Source organism: Phyllobates terribilis, unplaced genomic scaffold (assembly GCF_046119375.1).
Source record: "Phyllobates terribilis strain yellow unplaced genomic scaffold, ASM4611937v1 Scaffold_2__4_contigs__length_985480577, whole genome shotgun sequence".
NCBI classification, from domain to species: domain Eukaryota; kingdom Metazoa; phylum Chordata; class Amphibia; order Anura; family Dendrobatidae; genus Phyllobates; species Phyllobates terribilis.
Genome location: NW_027362762.1, coordinates 300,522,800 through 300,548,789, shown reverse-complemented (window position 1 = coordinate 300,548,789; position 25,990 = coordinate 300,522,800). Strand labels below are relative to the sequence as shown.

At 48.5% G+C, this 25,990-nt stretch overlaps 1 protein-coding gene across 2 annotated transcripts in view; it reads right to left on the bottom strand.

Moving 5' to 3' along the window:
- Positions 1-25,783, bottom strand: part of RMP64 (ribonuclease MRP subunit p64) — a 35,099-nt gene extending 9,316 nt beyond the window's left edge. Inside the window, exons 1-4 of one of the 2 annotated variants that reach the window (XM_073664232.1) lie at positions 25,525-25,783; positions 8,335-8,489; positions 2,256-2,332; positions 1,112-1,243 (exon numbers count right to left, since the gene is read on the bottom strand). In XM_073664232.1, the coding sequence (XP_073520333.1) occupies positions 1,112-1,243; positions 2,256-2,332; positions 8,335-8,489; positions 25,525-25,609 (449 nt within the window). In that variant the 5' untranslated portion in view covers positions 25,610-25,783. Of the gene's footprint in view, positions 1-1,111; positions 1,244-2,255; positions 2,333-8,334; positions 8,490-25,321; positions 25,449-25,524 lie in introns of those variants that run through there. The other variant, XM_073664233.1, reaches the window with a different exon arrangement.
- Between the last annotated feature and the right edge of the window lie 207 nt (positions 25,784-25,990).

Sequence of the window (25,990 nt, the reverse complement as noted above, 5' to 3'; positions counted from 1 at the left end):
CTCAATAGGAGTTGGAGATAAAGTGAAGGACTAAAACATCTTGCTGGATCCACTCTTGGCGTTGGTTTAAAGGAAAGCTGCATCAAAATCTAGATGGGTGTTCACATTCAGTTACAGCATTAATGTAATAAAATGTTACACAATGGGATGGGAGAAGAATGTTACTTTATAGGTACATTAAATCAAATGTTCACGTCACCTGCGTTTATTACTGTCATTCATGCCCCCTTAAGCAACGGGAGGCATTCTTTTGGCTTATTGGTGCTAGGTAAGAGGACCTTGACCTTTGTACACAGAAGCCGAAAGTATGAGTATCTGATGAAAGGCAAAGCTGTAATTACTGTAAATCATGCTGTATCCATGTAAATCTGGTGTGCATACATGTGTTATAGAAACACACACACACACACACACACACACACACACACACACTTTTTTCCCCAGCAACTGTGTGTCACATGGTTCTTCCAAGTCCTTCTGAGATGGAGACACATCTTTGAGGTTTTCAACTTTATAATAAAAAGCATTTAGTGATTTTCATCTAGGTTTAGTAACTTTTGTCATTTTTATAAACTTTATGTGGACAGCCATCTTTTATAAAGCTGTGAACAACCACCAGACAATGGGCACAAGCAGAAAAGGACAAGTGGCAACTATTATTTTTCCTTAAAGCTGGTTTACATGTGATGCACTTGCAGCAAATTTTAACATATCAGTGTGGTATATGACATGAAAGGAAGAATGGTGGATGAATTATGAAATCTAAGCCACATGTAGCAGAAAAAAAAACAAAAAACACATTGTTGATTAGCCAACGGTGGACTCCAATAGGGGACCATGTACACCAATAGGGGCTTCTGACATCTCTTCAGAGGGGTTCTATGGAAGCCATGCAGCCATCAGATGATGACTGCAGCTCCAGCTTCTCTAACCCCCAGCAATCAGCAGTTATCACTTACGGAAGCAATCTGTGAAGGTCAATGGCTGTCCATTTAATGGATGTGTCAATCCACTTATACCGGGACATAAAATCAAAAGAAAAATGTGCATCATCACATCGTATATCATACCACTCTTCCATTAGCTTTTAGTAACGGAGCACAAAGGATACTGAAATGCCTTGCAGCAGCAATCCATGAGACGAACTAATAACTTGCAGGAACCCAGAATTTTCATAGACACCAGCTCCAAAATCGGCTGACTTGGGACAGAGCAATACTGTGCATTTTCAAGCTCGGTTTCCCTAAACAAATTAAAGCTGAAGGTTAGATGTCACATTGAACTGTCCTTACCAAACAGACAAGCCAGCACAATGATAAAATTAATATAACATCTCATAGCATAAAAACAAAGCTTATATAGAACCTGATAGTATCGATACCAGAATATCTAATGGCTTTATGAATCTATATCTATCTATCTATCTATCTATATATATCTATATCTATATCTATATCTATATATATATATATATATATATCTATATCTATATCTATATATATATATATATTATACACACACACACAGTATCTATAACTTTCAAATAGTTTTCCAAACAGTCCTGTGAGAATGTGTGTCCCTTCAGTCCCATAGACATTAGTGACGTTCAACGATAAGGGCCTGGCTTCCAGCTGACTGCGTTCAGTGCCCCACAGTTTAGGCCGGATTCATACATCAGTGTATCAGTGTTTTGCAGTCTGAGTATTGACGTCAATGCATGGACTGTTCTCGGGTATCATGACCTGAACTCGAAAGCCTCATAGGACTCTGCGTGTGTGTGCGTCAGAGACCTGTCAGCAGGTGGGGAAAAGTCGCTGGGGACCCACCTGTCCGCAGAGTTTCAAAGTCAAACATACCAGCCATTGTCTGATCCATGCTGCTCATGGATTGGACAGCATATATCAGATGTCAGGTTCTCTTTAAGTCATTGTGACCTATTCTACTGCTAATGTTTGTCCATGTAGATTAAAGGTAATAGCGCCAATGTAGGTCACACCTCAATTTCAGATGGTCTGCTAGCTGCACTACACCCCAATTTTATTATTTTATTTATGGGTATCCAGATGCCTAGAGGTAAAACGCTATAGGTATAGGCAGTAACAGGGTAATCAAAAAGGATAATAAATCAAGCTAATTTCTTGGAAACAAAGTTCTCAGCAACTAGCCAGCTGTAACCAAGGTAGAAACTCATAAAAGCCTGATTAAACATTTTTTCTGCCAGAACAGATTCATGCTATAAACTAGTAATAACTTACTTTGGGCACAAATCTATCATCTCTTTTAAGGAACCTTCTAAGCCCATTGACCTTATCCGCTTTGTACATTGTTGCACCTGAAGGAAGAATGTAAAAAAGGTTAGGATTTGTTTTTCATAATGCAATGAATTCAGTGAAAAAAAAGCATAAAAGGGTTTTCTGGTATTTTACTAAATTAACGGGCAATGTTCAAACCATAACTCACTTTAAAACCCCTTTAAAAATGCCCTATCCTTCCCTAACTACACTAACTGCTTTTCCATTTTTTTTTTCACTAGTTCCTTTTTGTTAACGTTTCGTTTCAGTATCCCAGTGCATGCTGGAACACTCGAACAAAGAAAGAATCATCAGTGACTGTTTCAGGGGCTGGGCTATTCCTTGCTCTATAACGGTGCGATGTGAATAGTAACACTGTTCTCTCTGTCACTTGCTCTGATCAGCAGTAACGGGCCGGCACCAGAGCACTCTGATAATGTGTGTTGTAAGACAACACGAGCTGTTGCCTGTTTGTTAGTGCTGATCGGCTCCGGCAACAGAGTGAGCGCTATCATTGTGCACATCGTACAGTGACTAGCCCAGAGTCACTGATGCTTTGTTTCAATGAGGGGGCAGCGACCACAGCCTCTGGCCCCTGATGACGCTTTGTTTGAGTATCCCAGCATGCACTGGAATTCTCAAGCAAAGCGTACTCTGAGGAAGTAGGGGAAAAAAATAGGGAATTTTTAATACAAGCATATTAGAAAATAGTTTACATTATGGCAATAAATAGATAGGGATTTAGGAGAAAAACTACTTTGGACCACACCTTTAAAGGGGTTGTCCACTACTTTCACATTTCCGTAGAATAGGGCATCAATGTATAATCGGCCGGAGTCTCGCATCCGGCATCCCTGCCGATCAGCTGTTATTGGTGCTGGCAGGAAGTACTTATCTGTGGTGCTTAGCTGTCAAGTTGCGTGGCCGGCGCTTGTAATTACACATCCTCCTTCTATTCAATTCATTGGAAGGTGGATGTGAAGTACCCCGCGGCGGCCACTACAGATGGACAGCCAAGCACTTCCAGCCGGCGGCCGCCAACAGCTGATCAGCGGGGGTGCCAGGTGCAGGACCCCGGACGATCATACATTGGTGCCCTATCCTACGGGTAGTGTGAAAGTAGTGGACAGCTTCGAACCGAGGCAATTAATGCCGCAGACCTGAACTGTGCAGTTTTCCATCCTGCAAGCAGAGGAAATTTTGCATTTGCGGCATGGTAGGTAGATGTATAGAGGCCCTGAAAACTTACCAGACCCAACAAACTGGCCAGCTTCAGTATAATGCTTGCAAGATTTAAAGCAAAAAGCAGGTGAGCATGCTCCTTGCCTACGAAACCAGCCACCTCACTGATCATGCAGTGATTAGATCACGTGCAAAGTTGACATGTCCGCTGCAGCCAATCACGAGCCACATTGGTGATGCTGTATGGACAGTAACCTAGGCAACAAGCATTACACAAAACAATTAAAAGTCCCTACGTTCTTGAAAAACAGAGGATTTTTAATAAAGGTTAATTGCAAAAGTTGTTTTTACGATAACTTTGCAATTTTGCCCATTTACCGTATTTTTCGGACCATAAGATGCACTTTTTCCTCCAAAATTTTGGAGGAAAATGGGGGGTGCGTCTTATAGTCCGAATGTTGGGGGGGGGGGGTGTATATTTGTGTGTGGTGTGGGGGGAGCGGTAGCCGCGGAGGAGCGGGGCACAGGAGGCAGCAGCAGCCTGCTGCAGCCTACACTGTCCCCGCTGCTAAAGAAAATGAATATTCACTGCTCCCCACGCCCATGAATATTCAACCTCTCGCAAAGCCTATGGGCGTGGGGAGGGGGTGAATATTCATGCCCTTTAATGAGCGGGCACAGGAGATAGCCGGCAGCAGCAGCAGCCGCAGCTCGGCTCCGCTGTGTGCCAGCTATGAAGGAGAGTGAAGTCACTGCTCCCTGCGCACACAGACCCGGCATGGGGAGCAGTGACTTCCGGCAGCTGATATCTCCATGTGAGCCGCGCATGGCAGTGACGTCATGCGCGGCTCACACGGAGAGATCAGTGCAGGCAGACAGGACGCAGCGCTGGAGGAGAGAAGAGAGGTGAGTAGGAGTATTTTTTTTTTTTTTTTTTAATGTGCATCCTGATGGGGATGAGGGGTGCCATGCATACCAGGATTGGGGATGAGGGGTGCCATGCATACCAGGATTGGGGATGAGGGAGACCTGCATATCAGGATAGGTATGAGAGGAGACCTGCATACCAGGATGGAGGGGTGCCATGCATACCAGGATTGGGGATGAGGGGTGCCATGCATACCAGGATAGGTATGAGAGGTGCCATGCATACCAGGATGGAGGGATGCCAGGCATACCAGGATGGGGATGAGGACCACATATAAAAGGAAGAGGGGCGGCATATATACCAGGATGGGGGATATTGTCAGAATTGGGGGACATTTCCCCTATACCAGTGTCAGCAGAAGACCCTCTCCCCCTTAAAAGTGCATCATGACCACATTTTTTGCTTAAATTTTTATTTTCCTCCTCTAAAACCTAGGTGCGTCTTATAGTCCGAAAAATACGGTAAGTCAAATATTTACAAGAAATGTCTCCTTTTGCAAAGAGAATATGAGAACTGCAATATCCAATAAATTAAATTCCAAGTGCCAGCTCACTACAGACTTCTTATAACAGGCACCAGTATGGTATCTTTACACACAAAGCAGAATTTCACCTTTACGTTAAAGTGGGTTTCGGGGTTCAAGAGAAATTTTTGTAGTCACTATGCGAGCGCAGATTACAGAATCTTTAAAGTCTTCAATGCGCACATGGTCACTATTGCCAGTGCGAGTGGGCGGTCACGTGACCATAGGTATAAAACGCCATAAAATGTGAGAATAGGAAGAAAGTACACTTACAGTGTAAGTTTTATGAGGCAGTCATAAACAAAGCGTTTTTCAAGCGGAAACCATTTCAGTAAACGACTTCTATGTGGCTTTATTCTTTCGACCTGAAGCATTTCATGCAAACGTTTAGTTAGCGGTTTTTCAAACATTTTGTGGCCGCTTCTCTAACGCGCTTTGAAATCCATTAAGCAATTAAAGGCCCCGTCACACTTAGCGACGCTGCAACGATCCCGACAACGATACGACCTGTCAGGGATCGTTGCTGCGTCGCTATGTGGTCGCTGGTGAGCTGTCAAACAGGCAGGCTCACCAACGATCAGGGGAGCAGCGACATCGTGGAAAGAATCTTTCCACGATGTCCTGCTCCTGGTTACGAGCCTGCTGAAGCAGGAGCAGGCTGGTAACTATGGTAAACATCGGATTACTAGGGGCACACGCGCACCTAGTAACCCGTTGTTTATCATGGTTACCACTCTGCTACGATGAGCGGGAGGTTACCGCTCACTTTAGCAGGCTCGTAACCATGATAAACATCGGGTTACTAGGGGCACACGCGCACCTAGTAACCCGTTGTTTATCACGGTTACCACTCTGCTACGGTGAGCGGGAGGTTACAGCTCACTTTAGCAGGCTTGTAACCATGATAAACATCGGGTTACTAGGGGCACACGCGCACCTAGTAACCCGTTGTTTATCATGGTTACCACTCTGCTACGGTGAGCGGGAGGTTACAGCTCACTTTAGCAGGCTCGTAACCATGATAAACAACGGGTTACTAGGTGCGCGTGTGCCCCTAGTAACCCGATGTTTATCATGGTTACCAGCCTGATCACTGCTCCCGCTGGTCACACACAGCGATGTGTGCTGACCAGCGGGAGGGCAACGACCAAAAAATGGTCCAGGACACTTTGCAGCGATCAGCGACCTCACAGCAGGGGCCTGATCGCTACAAAGTGTCACACATAGCGACATCGCTGGTGAGGTCGCTGTTGCGTCACCAAAACCGCGATCTCGCTATGTGAGACGGGGGCTTAACACACTAGGATTTTTTAGCCACTAGGTAGTAAAAGCATAAAAGATATTGAGGAGTAAAATTATAAAAAGGACATATTACTTTGCATCTTTTTTTGAATATACTTTTGGCTTTTGTTTCCGTTAGGGTGCATGTGTTTTTACCTCAATACTAGAATTGGTGCAAATCAGTTCACAGTAACTGGTCCGTTGGTATCGTCAGTAATCTGTAGTCACTGGACTGAAGCCCTGAGAACCGCCACTTATTGGCATACGCGGCTCTTCTTTTTTATTAGAAAGGTAATAAAAAGAAGAGCCACGGATGTTAGCAGGTCAAAGGCGGCTCTCAGGGCTCCTGTCCAGTGGCCAAAGATACTGACCTAGCTAATGGATTGGGTAAAACAAAATCGATTCGCTCTAACTCAAGTATTTCTCCCAGAAAATTATTGAAATTACATGTTCATTTCCTTTGTGTGTATTAGAACACAAAAAAGGCAAATTTGACATAATTTCACACAAAACACCAAAAATGGGTCGGACAAAATTGTTGGCACCTTTCCAAAATTGTGGATAAACAACCTTGTTTCATGCATGTGATGCGCGTTCAAATTCACCTGTGGCAAGTAACAGGCGTGGGCAATATGAAAATCACACCTGAAACCAGATAAAAAGGGGAGAAGTTGACCCAATCTTTGCACTGTGTGTCCCACACTAAGCATGGAGAACATTGAGGAAAAAATTTTTTTATATATATAAAATGACAATCTCAAGGCTACAAGTCCATGTCCAGAGATCTTGATGTTCCTTTGTCCACAATGTGCAACATAGGAAGTTTACAACCCATGTCACTGTAGCTAATCACCCTGGACGGCAAAGAAAAATTCATGAAAGGTTGCAACACATGATAGTCCACATGGTGGATAAGCAGCCTCAATAAAGTTCCAAAGAAATTCAAGCAGGCTCAGGGTGCATCAGTGTCAGCGTAAAACTGTCGACATTTAAATGAAATGCTATGGCAGGAGACCCAGGAGGACCCACTGCTGACACAAACATAAAAAAGACAGACTGCAGCTTGCCAAAATCTAAAATCCTTCTGGGAAAGTGTCTTGTGGACAGATGAGAGCAAGATGGGCTTTTTAGTAAAGCACATCATTCTGTTTACTGAAAATGGAATGAGGTTTACAAAGAAAAGAACACAGTACCTACAGTCAAATATGGTGGAGGTTTAAAGATGTTTTTGGGTTGTTTTGCTGCCTCTGGTACTGGGTCACTTGACTGTATGCAAGGCAGCATGAAATCTGATCATAAAAGGATTTTGAGTCATAATGTAGAGGCCAGTGTCAGAAAGCGGAGTTTGCGTCCTAGGTCATGGGTCTTCCAGCATGACAAAGACCCCAAACATACTTCTAGAAGCACCCAGAAATGAATGGAAACAAAGCGGTGGAAAGTTCTGAAGCAGCAAGCAATGAGTCCAGATCTAAATCCCATTGAACACCTGTGGAGAGATCTTAAAATTGCTGTTGGGAGAAGGCCCCCCTTCAAATATGAGAGACCTGGAGCAGCTTGCAAAAGAAGAGTGGTTCAAAATTCCAGTTGAGAGTTGAAAGAAGCTTGTTGATGGTTATAGGAAGTAAATGATAAGTTATTTATTCCAAGAGTATGTAACCAAATATTAAGCTGAGGATGCCAACAATTTTGTCTGGCCCATTTTGGGGGTTTGTGTGAAACTATGTTCAATTTGCCTTTTTCCTCTGTTTTTTGTGTTGTTCCAATACACAAAAAGGAAATAAACGTGTATAACACATGCAAGACCCCGCTGCATACACGTCACGTAGGATATACCAAGAATCTGCTGCATATATCGCAAAGGCAGGAGTGGGACAGGAAAGCAGAGCGCATTAAATCCGCTCACAAAGAACATCCTGACACTGACTAACAGATGTATTCCAATGGTGCCGGCCCTTCACAGAAAGGTTTAAAGGGCCAGCGGAACAATAAATAAGGTCAAAGAATCAAGCACTGCGGCCCATCGGCAATCTGCTTGAGGGCAGGACATAAGTGATATGCTGTAAATAGCCCAACCCCGGCTATAGATGTTACACACCCTTTAGCAAGCCATTTTAATATGAGCTTCTTACCTGTTTTAGGGCCAGATAAGGCTTATGACAGCCCAGCTGATGGTGATACGCATAGAGTATTGTATCTAGTGTTGTTGCTTCTGTATTTAATATCTTGCTCTTCAGAAAGGAGTAAGTGGCAGAACACTGGTCAATAAGGGTCTTCGTGCATTTTCCTGAAACAGAAACAAAAAGAAAAGTAGTAGCGTCTTCAGCGCATCCAAAACAATCATTTCTACAGCAGGAAAATAGAATATCAGAAACATTGCTGCCAACAAGACAAAAGTAGGTGACAGGCATAGGGGATCACAGAAAGCATGCCTGTAGATAGTAGTCAGCAGACCAGAAAATACAACATGGCAGAACATTAGGGAATGGTCACATATGCAATTCCCCAGCACAGAGCTTACTATACAGAGCACACTGCAGCCATAATGCTAGTGACCGGTAGACACGAGGCAATGTGGATTCTTCTGTCACCTGTGTTGTCTCTCGAGGGGCACGGAGAGCTGGCACTGAATGGCAGGTCGGGGGATATGGAGCAGATTCCAGGGCTCAGCAGCCATACTGCAAGACCGAAGCCTCCCGGCACTGGCTACAGCAGCATGCTGCTACAAGGTAGTGAGGTGTCTTTAGTGAATGATCCGAGACTAAGAGCCGGCCGGCTCACCACTGAGAGATGAGCCACATTTTTTTTTCCCAGGCTGCCGGCTTATTTTGGCCTGACTGGGGGCTGGGAGTAGACGCAGGAGAGCAGGGAGTGTGACCATGTGGGATGACAGAACATGAACACTTACACTGATTGTGATTGGCTGCTTACTGCACACATGATCAGTGACATCATTAAGGTCCTGAAGTATGTTTGGTGAAATTGCTGTATAATATATAAAGTGCAGGAGCCTGGAGACACTGACCGTAGTGTTATATTCCACAGTCAGACGAGATAGATTATATATCACACACACACACTAGCTATTGAACTCGTTCTACGCCCGGGTGGCAAGCATTTTTATTGGTATATGGTCTCCCATGCTGCCCCCATCATGGCCCCCCCAATCCCGGTTACGCGTGGCACCCCTCATCCCCCCCAATCCTGGTATATGCATGGTCCCCTCACCCCACAATCCTGGTATGTGTGGCCCCCTCATCACTTTCACACTGTACACACATACAAAAAAAAATAAACAGTTATACTCACCTTTCTTCTCTGTACTCCAGCGCTGCTGCGTCCCGTTCTGCCGGAGGCCGGGGAAGGAGTGCGGCGCCAGAGCACCGCGCTGTCCAGCGCCATTTTTCTGAAGACACGCTGTAAATGTGTCTTCAGAAAAATGGCGCTGGATAGCGCTATGCGCATGCGCTGATCCGACACCTCACTCCTGCCCCGGTCTCCGGTGAAGAGAGGTGCCGGGGCAACGCTCCTCCCGGTCAGGCAAGTATGGCGCAGGAGATCGCGGTATGCGTTCAGTGTCACACACCTCTTCTTACCTGTAACGGCTGGACGCCTGCTAGATGGGATTGGGACCATCAGTTGTGCAGAAGTCTGGTGGATACACAGCTGATAGTCCTACTGAATAGACTGTTAGAATTTGTATTATGGCAAGAAAAAAGCAGCTAAGTAAAGAAAAACGAGTGCCATCATTACTTTAGGAAATGAAGGTCAGTCCGTGCGAAAAAAATTGGGCAAACTTTGAAAGTGTCCCCAAGTGCAGTTGAAAAACCATCAAGCGCTACAAAGAAACTGGCTCACATGAGGACCGCCCCAGAAAAGGAAGACCAAGAGTCACCTCTGCTTCTGAGGATAAGTTTATCCGAGTCACCAGCCTCAGAAATCGCAGGTTAACAGCAGCTCAGATTAGAGAGCAGGTCAATGCCACACAGAGTTCTAGCAGCAGACACATCTCTTCAACAACTGTTAAGAGGAGACTTTGTGCAGAAGGCCTTCATGGTAAAATAGCTGCTAGGAAACCACTGCTAAGACAGGCAACAAGCAGAAGAGACTTGTTTGGGCTAAAGAACACAAGGAATGGACATTAGACCAGTGGAAATCTGTGCTTTGGTCTGATGAGTCCAAATTTGAGATCTTTGGCTCCAACCACCGTGTCTTTGTGCAACGCAGAAAAGATGAACGGATGGACTCTACATGCCTGGTTCCCACCGTGAAGCATGGAGGAGGTGGTGTGATGGTGCTTTGCTGGTGACACTGTTGTTCCAATACACAAAAAGGAAATAAACGTGTATAACACATGCAAGACCCCGCTGCATACACGTCACGTAGGATATACCAAGAATCTGCTGCATATTTATTCAAAATTGAAGGCATACTAAACAAGCATGGCTACCACAGCATCTTGCAGCGGCATGCTATTCCATTCGGTTTGCGTTTAGTTGGACCATCATTTATTTTTCAACAGGACAATGACGCCAAACACACCTCCAGGCTGTGTAAGGGCTATTTGACCAAGAAGGAGAGTGATGGGGTGCTAGGCCAGATGACCTGGCCTCCACAGTCACCAGACCTGAACCCAATCGAGAAGGTTTGGGGTGAGCTGGACCGCAGAGTGAAGGCAAAAAGGGCCAACAAGTGCTAAGCATCTCTGGGAACTCCTTCAAGGATTGTTGGAAGACCATCTCCGGTGACTACCTCTTGAAGCTCATCAAGAGAATGCCAAGAGTGTGCAAACCAGCCATCAAAGCAAAAGGTGGCTACTTTGAAGAACCTAGAATATAAGACATATTTTCAGTTGTTTCACACTTTTTTGTTAAGTATATAATTCCACATGTGTTAATCCATAGTTTTGATGACTTCAGTGTGAATGTACAATTTTCATAGTCATGAAAATACAGAAAAATCTATAAATGAGGGGTGTCCAAACTTTTGGTCTGTACTAAATATATATTCGGCACTGAGCGTCACACACGGCCCTTCTTTCCTCCAAGAGCGGTAACTTTATATTTTCCCGATGACAAAGCCACGAGTTCCCTTTTTTTTGGGGAACCAGCGATACTTTTGATTGACACCATCCGTTTTATACGGTTTACTAGAAAATGTGCAATAAAAAAAAAAAAAAAAAAAAAAAAAAAAAAGGAGTTCCACAGTGTTTTTTTTTTTTTTTTCTCTCCAGCATTCATAACAAAAAAAAAAAATTACTTGAGTTGCAATTTTCCAAAACCCAGAACATCTTTCAGTTTAGGTGGACGGAGCTGTGTGAGGGATTTTTAAAAAAAAAATGTATACTATTTTGGGTACATAAGATGCTTTAATTGCTTCTTAATGCATTTATTTGTGGAATTGTGGCGACCAAATACCCACAATTCTGCCATTCAGGCTTATGTGCCCACGATGCAGAAATGAAGCAGAAAATTTCTGCATCTCCCTGGCAGAAAAGACGCATGCGGATTGTACATGCGTTTTTCCTGCAGAATACATGCGGATTCACTTGCATTTCCGCATGCGGATTGACAAGCGCTTTCCAGGCGATTTTAGCATCACTTGGAAAGTGCTTGACAACTAGGTCACACTATATAAATCCATGCAACCGGCATGAATTTATATAGTGTGACCGTAAAAGAAGGTTTAAAAATAAAAAAATAAAGCTATACTTACCCACCGATGGCCCGGCGTGTGCTGCCGCATCCGTTCCTGGCTTGTTCCTGGCTGCCGGGATATCGCGAGACACTGCGCTGAAGGGCCTGCGGTCACATGACTGTGAAGTCACCTCAGGTCCTTCAGTCTTGCACACGAGCAGAGGGAAAGAGACCGGGGGCCGTCGGAAGGTGAATATAATCTTTATTTTTTATTTTATTCTTGTTTTTACAGCTTTTAATGATACCTGGGTGTGGAGGAGAGTCTCATCTTCTCCACACCCGGGTACCATCCGCACATTAGAACGCGGCAATAACGCAAGTACAAATACAGTCTTGCGGTATTGGCGCGTTCTAATGCAAGTCAATGGCGGCGAAAACGCCACGTTTCTGCAAAATTAATGGACATGCTGCGGATTTTTGAGCGAAGCATAAACGCTGCGGAAAAATCCGCAGCATGGGCACAGTACATGCGGATTATCATTGGGGAACATTGCTGCCCTTCTACCATGCGTTTTTAATGAGTTTCCGCAGCTTCAAAAACGCTGCGGAAACGCATTAAAAAAGCATCGTGGGCACACAGCCTCAATCATTTTTTTCCCTCTTTTAGGCCGGAGACACAAGAGCGTAGAGCATCAGATGCAATATGCTAATGACACTCGGCTCCTGCTGTGCTGCGAGTGTGAGCCGAGTGTCAGTGCTCTGATCTTCTCACATGACAGAATCACAGCACATCTGCAGAGGGGATGGAGGAAGTAATTTCTCCATTGCAGGTGTCCGCAGGAATCGCACTGCACTCAGGTGACATCTGAGTGCAGTGCAATGTTTCACACGCACCCATAGACTTGTATAGATGCATGTGATCCGATTCTCGCCGCCATTGTTTTCGCATGCCTAATCGGCGTGAGAAAATTATCGCAGATGTGCACTGCCCCATAGTCTTACACTGGCCAAGTACAATCCTATTTTTTTATCGTATTACACTTATCCGATTTATTCGGAGTCTGTATAAAATGGACTGACTCCAACTCCTAAAATATATAATAAATTGGGTACAGTAGTTCAATGCAGTTTGTGTGGAATATTTTTTCTGAAGAATCTGGGAAAGTTATGAAATGTTCGCCCTATTCCTGATCTAAGGGTCTAGACTTTTAGCTGAGAAAAATGTGTGTTACCGTAAATTTATCACTTATACATGAGCCATGTATGCGGGAGTAGGAGTTGGAGGTTTGGCTTACCAACTCCACAGCCCTGGTGTGAGCGATCCCCTATAGTTTTTATAGATCGTACTTTTGTGGACACGTCGATACCAAATGGTATTTCTTTATTGTTCACTAGGGTAGAGGTGGGAGTGATTCCAATTTTTATCTGATGATGCTTGGTTTGAGCATCGCAGTAAGCAAAGGGATTCTCAAATGAAGTGTCATCAAAAGGAAGCAGAAAAAGAGAAAAGCTGTTAGATAGTGTAGTTAAAGCTCCACTCCTGCAGTTTTTTTTTTATTTCACTGCTGGAGTGGCGCTTTAAACCTCACTCCCCTGCCAGTGAATGGGTCTGCGCACATGTCAGTGTGTTTCCACAGATCGTGTGTCCGTGGGCAACACACGCTGACATGTAAGTTTTTTACCCGCTGCACAGACCAAAAAACGTCCTGCACTGATGACACACGGATGACATTTGTGTGTCAGGTTGACACGTACCGGCACCTGAGAATCAGTGTACAGTTAGCGCTGTTCCCAAGCGCCGGATGCTGAACGCTGCCCTCATCATTGTCTCCTGGTTGTGCTGCGATCAGCACCAGCAGGGGACAATGCTGAGAGTAGTAGTGTTTGCTCCCGCTGTGACCTGGTGTAAAAATAAGAATAAAATAAAAAAATCCTTATATTCACCTATCCGAAGATGTCCCCCACTGTAACACATCTGACCGCTCAAGCCGAACAGCTGGGGAGAATGACTCACTCCAGCGAGCGACCCCGGAGTTGCGCTGTCACGGGTGTGTCGCCACGAAGATCGTCACGATTACACAGCCTGACTTCTCGCAGCTGAGTTTTTGGTGTTTTGTGTTTTTCGGCAGTGAGGGAGTTAACTCTCTCTCTCTCTGTGCTAGACGAGGTCCAGCCTCGCCCAGCTGCAATCAATGCTGCAGTAGTGGGACTCCTTCAAATGCCTGCCGGTCTGTTAGGGAAGTGTCGGTGAAAGCATTTCATACAGACAAACAGAGCGGATCGTGGTATTTTGGAGTTCTGAGCTAAGTGTATTTGGTGTGGTTTTTCCCCTTCCTCGCTTTATCATTTATCTCCTTTCCCGTTGGTGTTCCCTCTGTAGTTGTGGTGTAGTTTTTGTATGCAAGGTGGTTTTTGGTTTGACCCTTGTACTGTCTCGTTCGTCTAAGTACTGTGTGTTGGCATATTATTTCCTGTCCCCTATTGTTGTGATCGGGGTCCTTCTCAGGACTAGATTACTGAGGTGCAGGGATCCTCAGGAGGTAGGGGTTACGCTGGCGGCCTGGACCTCTGTACCTTTAACAGTACCTCCAGGTAGAGGGATTAGTCAGGGCCCCAGCTTAGGGTCAGCTTAGGCCCCTGACCTCCTGTACGCAGTGTCAGTGTGACATTTTCACCGACCCACTAAGATTCTCTCCAGCTACCATGGATCCAGTAGCCAGTCTTGCTCGGCAGTTGCAGAGTTTGTCCATGGAGCTGGCGGACGTTAGGTCCAAGGTTTTGTATCCCCAGGAGCAAGCCGGACCAGAACCTAAAGTAGCTCTCCCTGACAGGTTCACTGGGGGGCGGGACAAGTTTTTTGTTTTCCGGGAGGCATGCAAGTTGTACTTTCGGCTGCGGCCTCGGTTGTCGGGGAGTGAAGAACAAAGGGTGGGAATTGTCATCTCGCTCCTACAAGGGGACCCACAATCTTGGGCGTTCTGTCTTCCCCCAGGCTCCCCGGCTCTCCAGTCAGTGGATAGGTTTTTTTGCAGCTCTGGGTCTCGTATATGATGACCCGGATCGGATCTCCCTTGCTGAATCTAAGTTACGTAGGATCCAGCAGGGAGATCGTCCGGCGGAGGAATTCTGTTCGGAGTTCCGTAGGTGGGCCACGGACACCCAGTGGAATGACCCGGCTCTTAGGAGCCAGTTTTGTCAAGGTTTATCCGACAAATTAAAGGATGTGTTGGCTCAGTATGACCCTCCCGCGTCACTGGAAGCCGCTATGGCCCTTGCTATTCGCATTGACAGACGGCTTCGGGAGAGGTGCGGGGCAACTCCGCCCCCTGTGATGACTCCACCTTCTACAAGGGTTCCTTATATGGAGGGTCCCCTGGTCAGTCCAGAGGAGCCTATGCAATTAGGAGGGACATCATTTCGGGGGAGGGGACCGGTGGTGCGCCATAAGACAGGAAGGTGTTTCTTCTGTGGGAGAAAGGGACATTTTATTGGGGGCTGTCCATCCCGTCCCTTGCAGAGTGAAGAGTCATCGGAAAACTGTTGATCCCAGGTTGTGTGGTGGACGGCAATCTGGGAGTAGGTATTTCGTCCCTAGGTTCATCTCAGTTTCTCGTACCGGCGGAGGTGGTGGTGGGTACGAGAACTGAGAGGATATCTGTTCTTCTGGATAGTGGGGCCGGGGCTAATCTGGTGGACGCTCGGTTTGCCCGGGTTCAAGGTATGCGATTGAGTGAGTTGGCTAAACCCATCCCCATATTCTCGATCGATGCCAGGCCCCTCGGTCAGGGAAGTTTTTTGCAAGCTGTGCATAACGTAAAACTTCAAGTGGGGGCGATACATAAGGAACTGTTGTCTTGCTACGTGTTGGAGGGTCTTCCCACTCCTATAGTGTTGGGCCTTCCTTGGTTAACTAAGCATAACCCGGTTATTAATTGGCAATCTAGAGAGATAAGCCAATGGAGTAAATTCTGTAATAAAAACTGCATGAATACGGTCATCGGTGCGGTTACTCCTAGGGTCTTACCTCCATTTCTGGCGGACTTTGAGGATGTATTCTCGGAGAAAGGGTGTCAGGAACTACCTCCTCATCGCGAGTATGACTGTTCTGTAAAACTGCTCCCTGAGGCCAAGTTACCTAAAGCTAGGTTGTATAACCTTTCTGGTCCTGAGAGGCAGGCCATGAAGGATTATATTTCTGAAAGTCTGGCTAAGGGGCATATTAGACCTTCATCTTCACCGGTGGCCGCGGGGTTCTTCTTTGTGAAGAAGAAAGATGGAGGCCTACGCCCTTGCCTGGATTTCCGTGAACTTAATCGGATAACGGTCCGAGATCCGTATCCGCTCCCACTTATTCCCGATCTCTTTAATCAGATCGTGGGCGCCAAATGGTTCTCTAAATTGGATCTCAGGGGGGCGTACAATCTGATTAGGATGAAGGAGGGGGATGAGTGGAAGACGGCGTTTAACACTCCGGAGGGGCATTATGAGAACCTTGTCATGCCATTCGGTCTGACTAATGCCCCGGCGGTGTTCCAACACTTTGTTAATGACATTTTTCGCCGCCTGGTGGGACAGTTTGTTGTCATATATCTGGATGATATCTTAATTTACTCGCCGGATCTGGTGTCTTATCAGGAGCATGTTAGGCAGGTGTTACAGATCTTGCGGGATAATAAACTGTATGCCAAATGGGAAAAGTGTGTGTGTTCGCCGTACAGGAACTCCAGTTTTTAGGCTTCCTGGTTTCAGCGTCCGGTTTTCGTATGGACCCTGGGAAAGTGCGGGCAGTTCTTCAGTGGGATCTGCCAGAGAATCTTAAGGCACTACAACGTTTCCTGGGGTTTGCTAATTATTACCGGAAGTTCATTCGTAATTTCTCGTCCATGGTTAAACCTCTCACAGACATGACAAAAAAGGGGACTGATTTTTCTAGGTGGTCTGACAAGGCTTGTCAAGCTTTCTCCTCCTTGAAAAAATGTTTTGCCTCGGCACCCATGCTCATTCAACCTGATGCGTCACAGCCATTCATTGTAGAGGTAGACGCTTCCGAGGTAGGGGTGGGAGCAGTATTGTCACAAGGTTCGTCCCCTGGTAAGTGGCATCCGTGCGCCTTTTTCTCTAAAAAATTGTCGTCCGCTGAGAGGAATTACGATGTCGGCAATAGGGAACTCTTGGCCATTAAGTTAGCTTTTGAGGAGTGGCGCCATTTTTTAGAGGGGGCAGTCCATCCGGTCACCGTCATCACCGATCACAAGAACCTGCTATATCTGGAGTCCGCTAAACGTCTGAATCCCAGACAAGCTAGGTGGTCATTGTTTTTCACCAGGTTTAATTTTGTCGTTACATATAGTCCTGGGTCAAAAAATGTAAAGGCGGATGCCTTATCTCGTAGTTTCCCTGGGGCCGGGAATACGGACGACCCGGTTCCTATCCTTCAGGAGGGGGTGGTGGTTTCGGCAGTATGCTCTGAGCTTGAGGAGGAGGTATTGGAGGCTCAGGGGGACGCCCCTGTTGGACCTCCAGGGAGACTGTTTGTTCCAGATCAGTTGTGACAAAAGGTGATCGAGGCACACCATAACTCAGTTTTTGCAGGACACCCGGGGAGTAAAGCAACGGTGGATCTCCTCTCGCGTCGGTTTTGGTGGCCTAACTTACATAGGGAGGTGGTAACTTTTGTCGCGTCCTGTGGGGTTTGTGCGCGCTCTAAGACCTCACATACCCGTCCGTCTGGGGCCCTCTTACCTTTGAAGATCCCGGAGCGTCCTTGGACTCATCTGTCTATGGACTTTATTACGCACCTCCCGCCGTCTTCGGGTAAAACTGTCATACTCGTTGTAGTGGACAGGTTCAGCAAGATGGCACATTTTATCGCTCTTCCTAATGCTAAAACTCTTGCGCAGGTGTTCATTGGGGAGATTGTGAGGCTTCACGGGGTACCCTCCGATGTGGTGTCAGATCGGGGGTCTCAGTTTGTGTCCAAATTCTGGAAGGCATTTTGTACACGGCGGGGGATGCATTTATCGTTCTCATTGGCTTTTCATCCTCAGACCAGCGAATCCACTGATAAGTCCCCGTTTTTTGGGGCATATGGTTTTCACCCCCAGTTTTGTACTTTCAGTAGAGGGGGCTCTTCGGGGGTTCCTGAGGAGGAACGATTTTCGTCATCACTCGCTTCAGTATGGAGTGGGGTGCTGAAGAATCTGAATACTATGGGGAACCGATACAAACGTATGGCTGATAGGAGGAGAGTGTCTGGTCCGGACCTAAGTGTGAACGATCGGGTATGGTTGTCTACCAGGAATATAAAACTTAAGGTTCCCTCCTGAAAACTGGGTCCCAGGTTCATCGGGCCGTACAGGATCAGTTCTATAATTAATCCGGTGGCATTCCGTCTTGACCTCCCCCCTACGTTTAAAATTCACAACGTGTTCCACAGATCGTTGCTTAAGAGGTATGTGGCGCCGGTGATACCGTCACCTTTACCTCCCCCTCCAGTGGTGGTCAATGGTAACTTGGAGTTCCAGGTATCGAAGGTCATCGATTCACGCTTTAATCGCCGGTCCCTTCAGTACCTGGTTCATTGGAAGGGGTATGGTCCTGAGGAGAGGATGTGGGTTCCTGCTTCGGATATTAACGCAGACCGATTAGTTCGGGCCTTCCACACGACTCACCCGGATAAACCTGGCCCTGAGGGTCCGGAGGCCCCTCGTAGAACGGGGGGTACTGTCACGGGTGTGTCGCCACGAAGATCATCACGATTACACAGCCTGACTTCTCGCAGCTGAGTTTTTGGTGTTTTTCGGCAGTGAGGGAGTTAACTCTCTCTGTGCTAGACACCTCGCCCAGCTGCAATCAATGCTGCAGTAGTGGGACTCCTTCAAATGCCTGCCGGTCTGTTAGGGAAGTGTCGGTGAAAGCATTTCATACAAACAGAGCGGATCATGGTATTTTGGAGTTCTGAGCTAAGTGTATTTGGTGTGGTTTTTCCCTTCCTCGCTTTATCATTTATCTCCTTTCCCGTTGGTGTTCCCTCTGTAGTTGTGGTGTAGTTTTTGTATGCAAGGTGGTTTTTGGTTTGACCCTTGTACTGTCTCGTTCGTCTAAGTCAGGGGTCTCAAACACGCGGCCCGCGGGCCGCATGCGGCCCCTGAGGCTGCTTTATGCGGCCCGCAGGCACAGACCCCTTGATGATCCCGACCAGGTCCAGGAGGAGCCGCCGACAGCAGCGCTGCATTGCCGCACAGAGACTGTTTCCCAGCACTGCATTTCCAATGCCAGCCGCCGGCCAATCAGAGGCCAGCAGCTGATATCTGCGTGTCGGCGCAGCGAGTATGACGTCATTGCCATATGCAGATGTCAGCTGCTGGCCTCTGATTGGCCGGCGGCTGACATTGAAAATGCTATGCTGGGAGACAGTCTCTGTGCGGCAATGCAGCGCTGCTGTCGGCGGCTCCTCCTGGACCAGGTCGGGATCGTCAAGGGGTCTGACTCTGTGGTGCCTGCGGGCCACATCTGCAGGAAGGACGCCGAGGGAACGGAGGACAGGTGAGAATCATCTTTTTTTTTTTATGTGTGTGAAGAACAGCACAGGGAAAGCATAGCCACAGGATGGGGACCTGGATGGGGCACATAGCCACAGGATGGGGACCTGGATGGGGCACATAGCCACAAGAGGGGACCTGGATGGGGCACATAGCCACAAGAGGGGACCTGGATGGGGCACATAGCCACAAGAGGGGACCTGGATGGGGCACATAGCCACAAGAGGGGACCTGGATGGGGCACATAGCCACAAGAGGGGACCTGGATGGGGCACATAGCCACAAGAGGGGACCTGGATGGGGCACATAGCCACAAGAGGGGACCTGGATGGGGCACATAGCCACAAGAGGGGACCTGGATGGGGCACATAGCCACAGGATGGGGACCTGGATGGGGCACATAGCCACAAGAGGGGACCTGGATGGAGCACATAGCCACAAGAGGGGACCTGGATGGAGCACATAGCCACAAGAGGGGACCTGGATGGGGTACATAGCCACAGGATGGGGACCTGGATGGAGCACATAGCCACAAGAGGGGACCTGGATGGAGCACATAGCCACAAGAGGGGACCTGGATGGGGCACATAGCCACAAGATGGGGACCTGGATGGGGCACATAGCCACAAGATGGGGACCTGGATGGGGTACATAGCCACAAGAGGGGACCTGGATGGGGTACATAGCCACAAGAGGGGACCTGGATGGGGTACATAGCCACAGGATGGGGACCTGGATGGGGCACAGAGCCACAGGATGGGGACCTGGATGGGGCACAGAGCCACAAGAGGGGACCTGGATGGGGTACATAGCCACAAGAGGGGACCTGGATGGGGTACATAGCCACAGGATGGGGACCTGGATGGGGCACATAGCCACAGGATGGGGACCTGGATGGGGCACATAGCCACAGGATGGGGACCTGGATGGGGCACATAGCCACAGGATGGGGACCTGGATGGGGCACATAGCCACAGGATGGGGACCTGGATGGGGCACATAGCCACAGGATGGGGACCTGGATGGGGCACATAGCCACAGGATGGGGACCTGGATGGGGTACATAGCCACAGGATGGGGACCTGGATGGGGTACATAGCCACAGGATGGGGACCTGGATGGGGCACATAGCCACAAGATGGGGACCTGGATGGGGCACATAGCCACAAGATGGGGACCTGGATGGGGTACATAGCCACAAGAGGGGACCTGGATGGGGTACATAGCCACAAGAGGGGACCTGGATGGGGTACATAGCCACAGGATGGGGACCTGGATGGGGCACATAGCCACAGGATGGGGACCTGGATGGGGCACAGAGCCACAAGAGGGGACCTGGATGGGGTACATAGCCACAAGAGGGGACCTGGATGGGGTACATAGCCACAGGATGGGGACCTGGATGGGGCACATAGCCACAAGATGGGGACCTGGATGGGGCACATAGCCACAAGATGGGGACCTGGATGGGGCACATAGCCACAAGATGGGGACCTGGATGGGGCACATAGCCACAGGATGGGGACCTGGATGGGGCACATAGCCACAGGATGGGGACCTGGATGGGGCACATAGCCACAGGATGGGGACCTGGATGGGGTACATAGCCACAGGATGGGGACCTGGATGGGGCACATAGCCACAAGATGGGGACCTGGATGGGGCACATAGCCACAGGATGGGGACCTGGATGGGGCACATAGCCACAGGATGGGGACCTGGATGGGGCACATAGCCACAGGATGGGGACCTGGATGGGGCACATAGCCACAGGATGGGGACCTGGATGGGGCACATAGCCACAGGATGGGGACCTGGATGGGGCACATAGCCACAGGATGGGGACCTGGATGGGGCACATTAGTACAAGATGGGGACTTGGATGGGGAACATTACTACAAGATGTTTGCCATTATTACTATATGATGCTAATTGTAAGACAATATTACTGAATGTGGCCAATTGGGGGAAACAAAATTGTAAAAATCAAAAAAATAAAAATAAAGCATGAAAAAATATTGGGCGCTAAAAATGCTGTTTTATATGTAAACTAAAGTAAACACAAAAAAGTGCACGTTTATTATCGCCACATCCATAACGACCCAAGCCATAAAAAAATAAACACGGAAAAAATGTTCAAAAGGTGTATACAAAAAAAATGGTATCACTAAAAATGTCACATTGAACAAAGAATGCGGCCCCCCAAATTCAAATTTTTTCCATGTGCGGCCCATATACCCAGCCGAGTTTGAGACCCCTGGTCTAAGTACTGTGTGTTGGCATATTATTTCCTGTCCCCTATTGTTGTGATCGGGGTCCTTCTCAGGACTAGATTACTGAGGTGCAGGGATCCTCAGGAGGTAGGGGATAAGCTGGCGGCCTGGACCTCTGTACCTTTAACAGTACCTTCAGGTAGAGGGATTAGTCAGGGCCCCAGCTTAGGGTCAGCTTAGGCCCCTGACCTCCTGTACGCAGTGTCAGTGTGACATGCGCTGAGTTCAGTGAGTGACAGGACACCACTCGCTGAGCGCAGCATCAGAGCCCGCTTGCTGGTGCATTCTCCCTGGCGTGTCAGATGGGTTACAGTGAGGGACATCTTCAGACAGGCGAGTATAATTTTTTTTTTTATTTTATTCTTATTTTTACACCAGGACACAGCGGGAGCAGACTACTACTCATCACTGTCCCTTTCCTGTGCTGATCGCAGCGCAACCAGGGGACAATGATGAAAGCAGGGTTCAGCACCCAGCGCTTGGGAACAGCACTAACTCTACACTGATTTCCAAGCGCTGGTATGTGTGATCCTGATGCGGCACACGCATGCCACACAGGTGCACACTGACAAGGATATCTCCGGTACCGAAAATATCCGGACGTGTGAAACTGGCCTTAGGCCATGGCCCCACTATCAGTATTTTTTCTCAGGAGTGGGTGCCAAAACCAGGTGAGGAACAATCAGAGAAAAGGTATAATAGAGACAAGTCACCAATTCTGCATTTATCACCCACTACTGGTTTCAGCTCCCACTCCTGAGGAAAAAAATACTGATAATGGGGCCGTGGCCTTACACTGCGTGTGTGGTGCACAGATCACAGTTACTCTGTAAGAGCCTGTAACGCGTCTCCAAGAATTTATTCTTAAGAATCAGAATCTTCTCCAGCGCCAGCAGCTATCACAGTACTGACTGATGCAGAAAAGACGTGTACAAACAATATCAGACACTAAACAGTAACACAGGTCAGCAATAACCTGTGCAGTAGCTGACCCTGAGGACATGGCGAAAAGCAGTCTGTACAGATTCAATACATGCCATACAGGTGTGTAATGAGGCACGACTTTACAATCAAAGGACTGGAAGTGATAACAGTGGGAAAAGTAGCACTATTTTCAAGAAGAGACGCTTTTTGAGCCAAAAAGAGCGGGCTCTTTTTTGGTGAGAAGTACCGAATGAGCCAGATCACCAAAAAGAGCCGGACTAACCATCACTACCATATTGCTAGTCAGGGGCTGGCAAATTTTGGCCTAGGGGGCAAGCATACAGCAGTGGCCCATGAACAGCGTCACAGCCTCACTGTGCACGCGTGGGACATGTAGAAATGTGCATGTGCCCCACAATATCAGCTGGGTGACGCCAGCAGTGACTGAATGCAGCGCCCGCCCCTGACTGAATAGCAGGATTACACCCCTAAGACTGAATACGAGCAGATAGGACAAAATGTATATAAAGTTATAAAAATCATTATACTACCACCAATTTTAATGAAAAAAGCGTGTTAGTGATGCACATTGCTCCACTAACGCCGCAATGGGAGCAGTGTAGATAGTAGATAGGCCGTGACAGGTTCCCTTTAAAGCCAGGAATGTCAAACTCCAATACACAGAGGGCCAAAGGTCAAAGCTTGGACAAAGTCACAGGCCAACCTTGATACTTCTTAAAAAAATGTCTACAATTGAAGTTTTTCTTTATCAAATATTTAAATTAAAAATTATAGTGGATTATAATGTTATGTAAAAAGCATATGGCCCAATGGCTTAAGTATGTAATTTAACAGAGGATAAAAATCCTTGAATGAAACAGATAATGTATGATGAAAAAAAAGTGCCCCCAAACACAGTATGATACCCCCACAGTGAATTCCTCCACACTCACAGTATGATGACCCTACTGTACCCGTCTCCCTCAATCCCCCAAGAAAGAATGGTGACCCCCATCACAGTATGATTCTTCAACTGGATGCCCCACACAGCCCTCCATACAGTATAATGGGCCACAAAGAGTCCTCCATACAGTACAATGGGCCCCGCACTGCGTACAATGGCCCTCCGCACGGCCCCCCGCTCCGTACTGTATACACGGCCCCGCATAGCGCTCCGTACTGTATACACGGCCCCGCATAGCGCTCCGTACTGTATACACGGCCCCGCATAGCGCTCCGTACTGTATACACGGCCCCGCATAGCGCTCCGTACTGTATACACGGCCCCGCATAGCGCTCCGTACTGTATACACGGCCCCGCATAGCGCTCCGTACTGTATACACGGCCCCGCATAGCGCTCCGTACTGTATACACGGCCCCGCATAGCGCTCCGTACTGTATACACGGCCCCGCATAGCGCTCCGTACTGTATACACGGCCCCGCATAGCGCTCCGTACTGTATACACGGCCCCGCATAGCGCTCCGTACTATATACACGGCCCCGCATAGCGCTCCGTACTATATACACGGCCCCGCATAGCGCTCCGTACTATATACACGGCCCCGCATAGCGCTCCGTACTATATACACGGCCCCGCATAGCGCTCCGTACTATATACACGGCCCCGCATAGCGCTCCGTACTATATACACGGCCCCGCATAGCGCTCCGTACTATATACACGGCCCCCATAGTGCTCTGTACTATATACACGGCCCCGCATAGCGCTCCGTACTATATACACGGCCGCGCACGGCGCTCCATACTATATACACGGCCCCGCACGGCGCTCCATACTATATACACGGCCCCGCACAGCGCTCCGTACTATATACACGGCCCCGCATAGCGCTCCGTACTATATACACGGCCCCGCATAGCGCTCCGTACTATATACACGGCCCCGCATAGCGCTCCGTACTATATACACGGCCCCGCATAGCGCTCCGTACTGTATACACGGCCCCGCATAGCGCTCCGTACTATATACACGGCCCCGCATAGCGCTCCGTACTATATACACGGCCCCGCATAGCGCTCCGTACTATATACACGGCCCCGCATAGCGCTCCGTACTATATACACGGCCCCCATAGTGCTCTGTACTATATACACGGCCCCGCATAGCGCTCCGTACTATATACACGGCCGCGCACGGCGCTCCATACTATATACACGGCCCCGCACGGCGCTCCATACTGTATACACGGCCCCGCACAGCGCTCCGTACTATATACACGGCCCCGCATAGCGCTCCGTACTATATACACGGCCCCGCATAGCGCTCCGTACTATATACACGGCCCCGCATAGCGCTCCGTACTATATACACGGCCCCGCATAGCGCTCCGTACTGTATACACGGCCCCGCATAGCGCTCCGTACTATATACACGGCCCCGCATAGCGCTCCGTACTATATACACGGCCCCGCATAGCGCTCCGTACTATATACACGGCCCCCATAGTGCTCCGTACTATATACACGGCCCCGCATAGCGCTCCGTACTATATACACGGCCGCGCACGGCGCTCCATACTATGTACACGGCCCCGCACAGCGCTCCATACTGTATACACGGCCCCGCACAGCGCTCCGCACTGTATACACGGCCCCGCACAGCGCTCCGCACTGTATACACGGCCCCGCACAGCGCTCCGTACTGTATACACGGCCCCCCGCAGAGCGCTCCGCACTGTATACACGGCCCCCCGCAGAGCGCTCCGTACTGATCCCTATTTACCTGTGGGCCCACCGGCCATCCCCCTTTCACTAGCGCCGCGGCCTCTCTTCTCTGACGTCAGGGCGCGTGCAGAGTAGCGTGGCCGCGGCTGTATTGAGGCAATGGCTGACGGCCCGGAGGCCCAAAACCTCTGCTGGACGACCTGCCTGGGGGGCCTTTGCCCCTCTGCAACCCGGCCCAGCCAGTGTGACTTCTTCTCTCACCTGTGTTGTCTCCGAGGGGCACGGAGAGCTGGCACTGAATGGCAGGTCGGGGGATATGGAGCAGATTCCAGGGCTCAGCAGCCATACTGCAAGACCGAAGCCTCCCGGCACTGGCTACAGGGTAGCGACTAGATCGGAGTTGATTTTTTTTTTTTTTGAGGGAAAGATGTCACCGGAAGGGGCGGGGCCTCCTTCAGTCCAGTGAAGACCCCATAGTAGGAAACAGCGTTTTGCTGAGGCTGCAGAAGGGAAGAGGTTGAAGAGGCCGGAGAGGCTGTACCATGGAGCTGTGTGCAGATGGGAATGAGGACACAGGGCTGTGTGAGTGCCGGGCTGAGGAGGAATTTTGGATGCAAACAAGTATGGATGATAGTACTGTATGGGGGCTGCATGTTGGAGGGTTGCACAGGGAAATGGTTCTGCTACTTGTATAAGGCTGCTTATGGGGCTGCGGCTTTCACAGAAA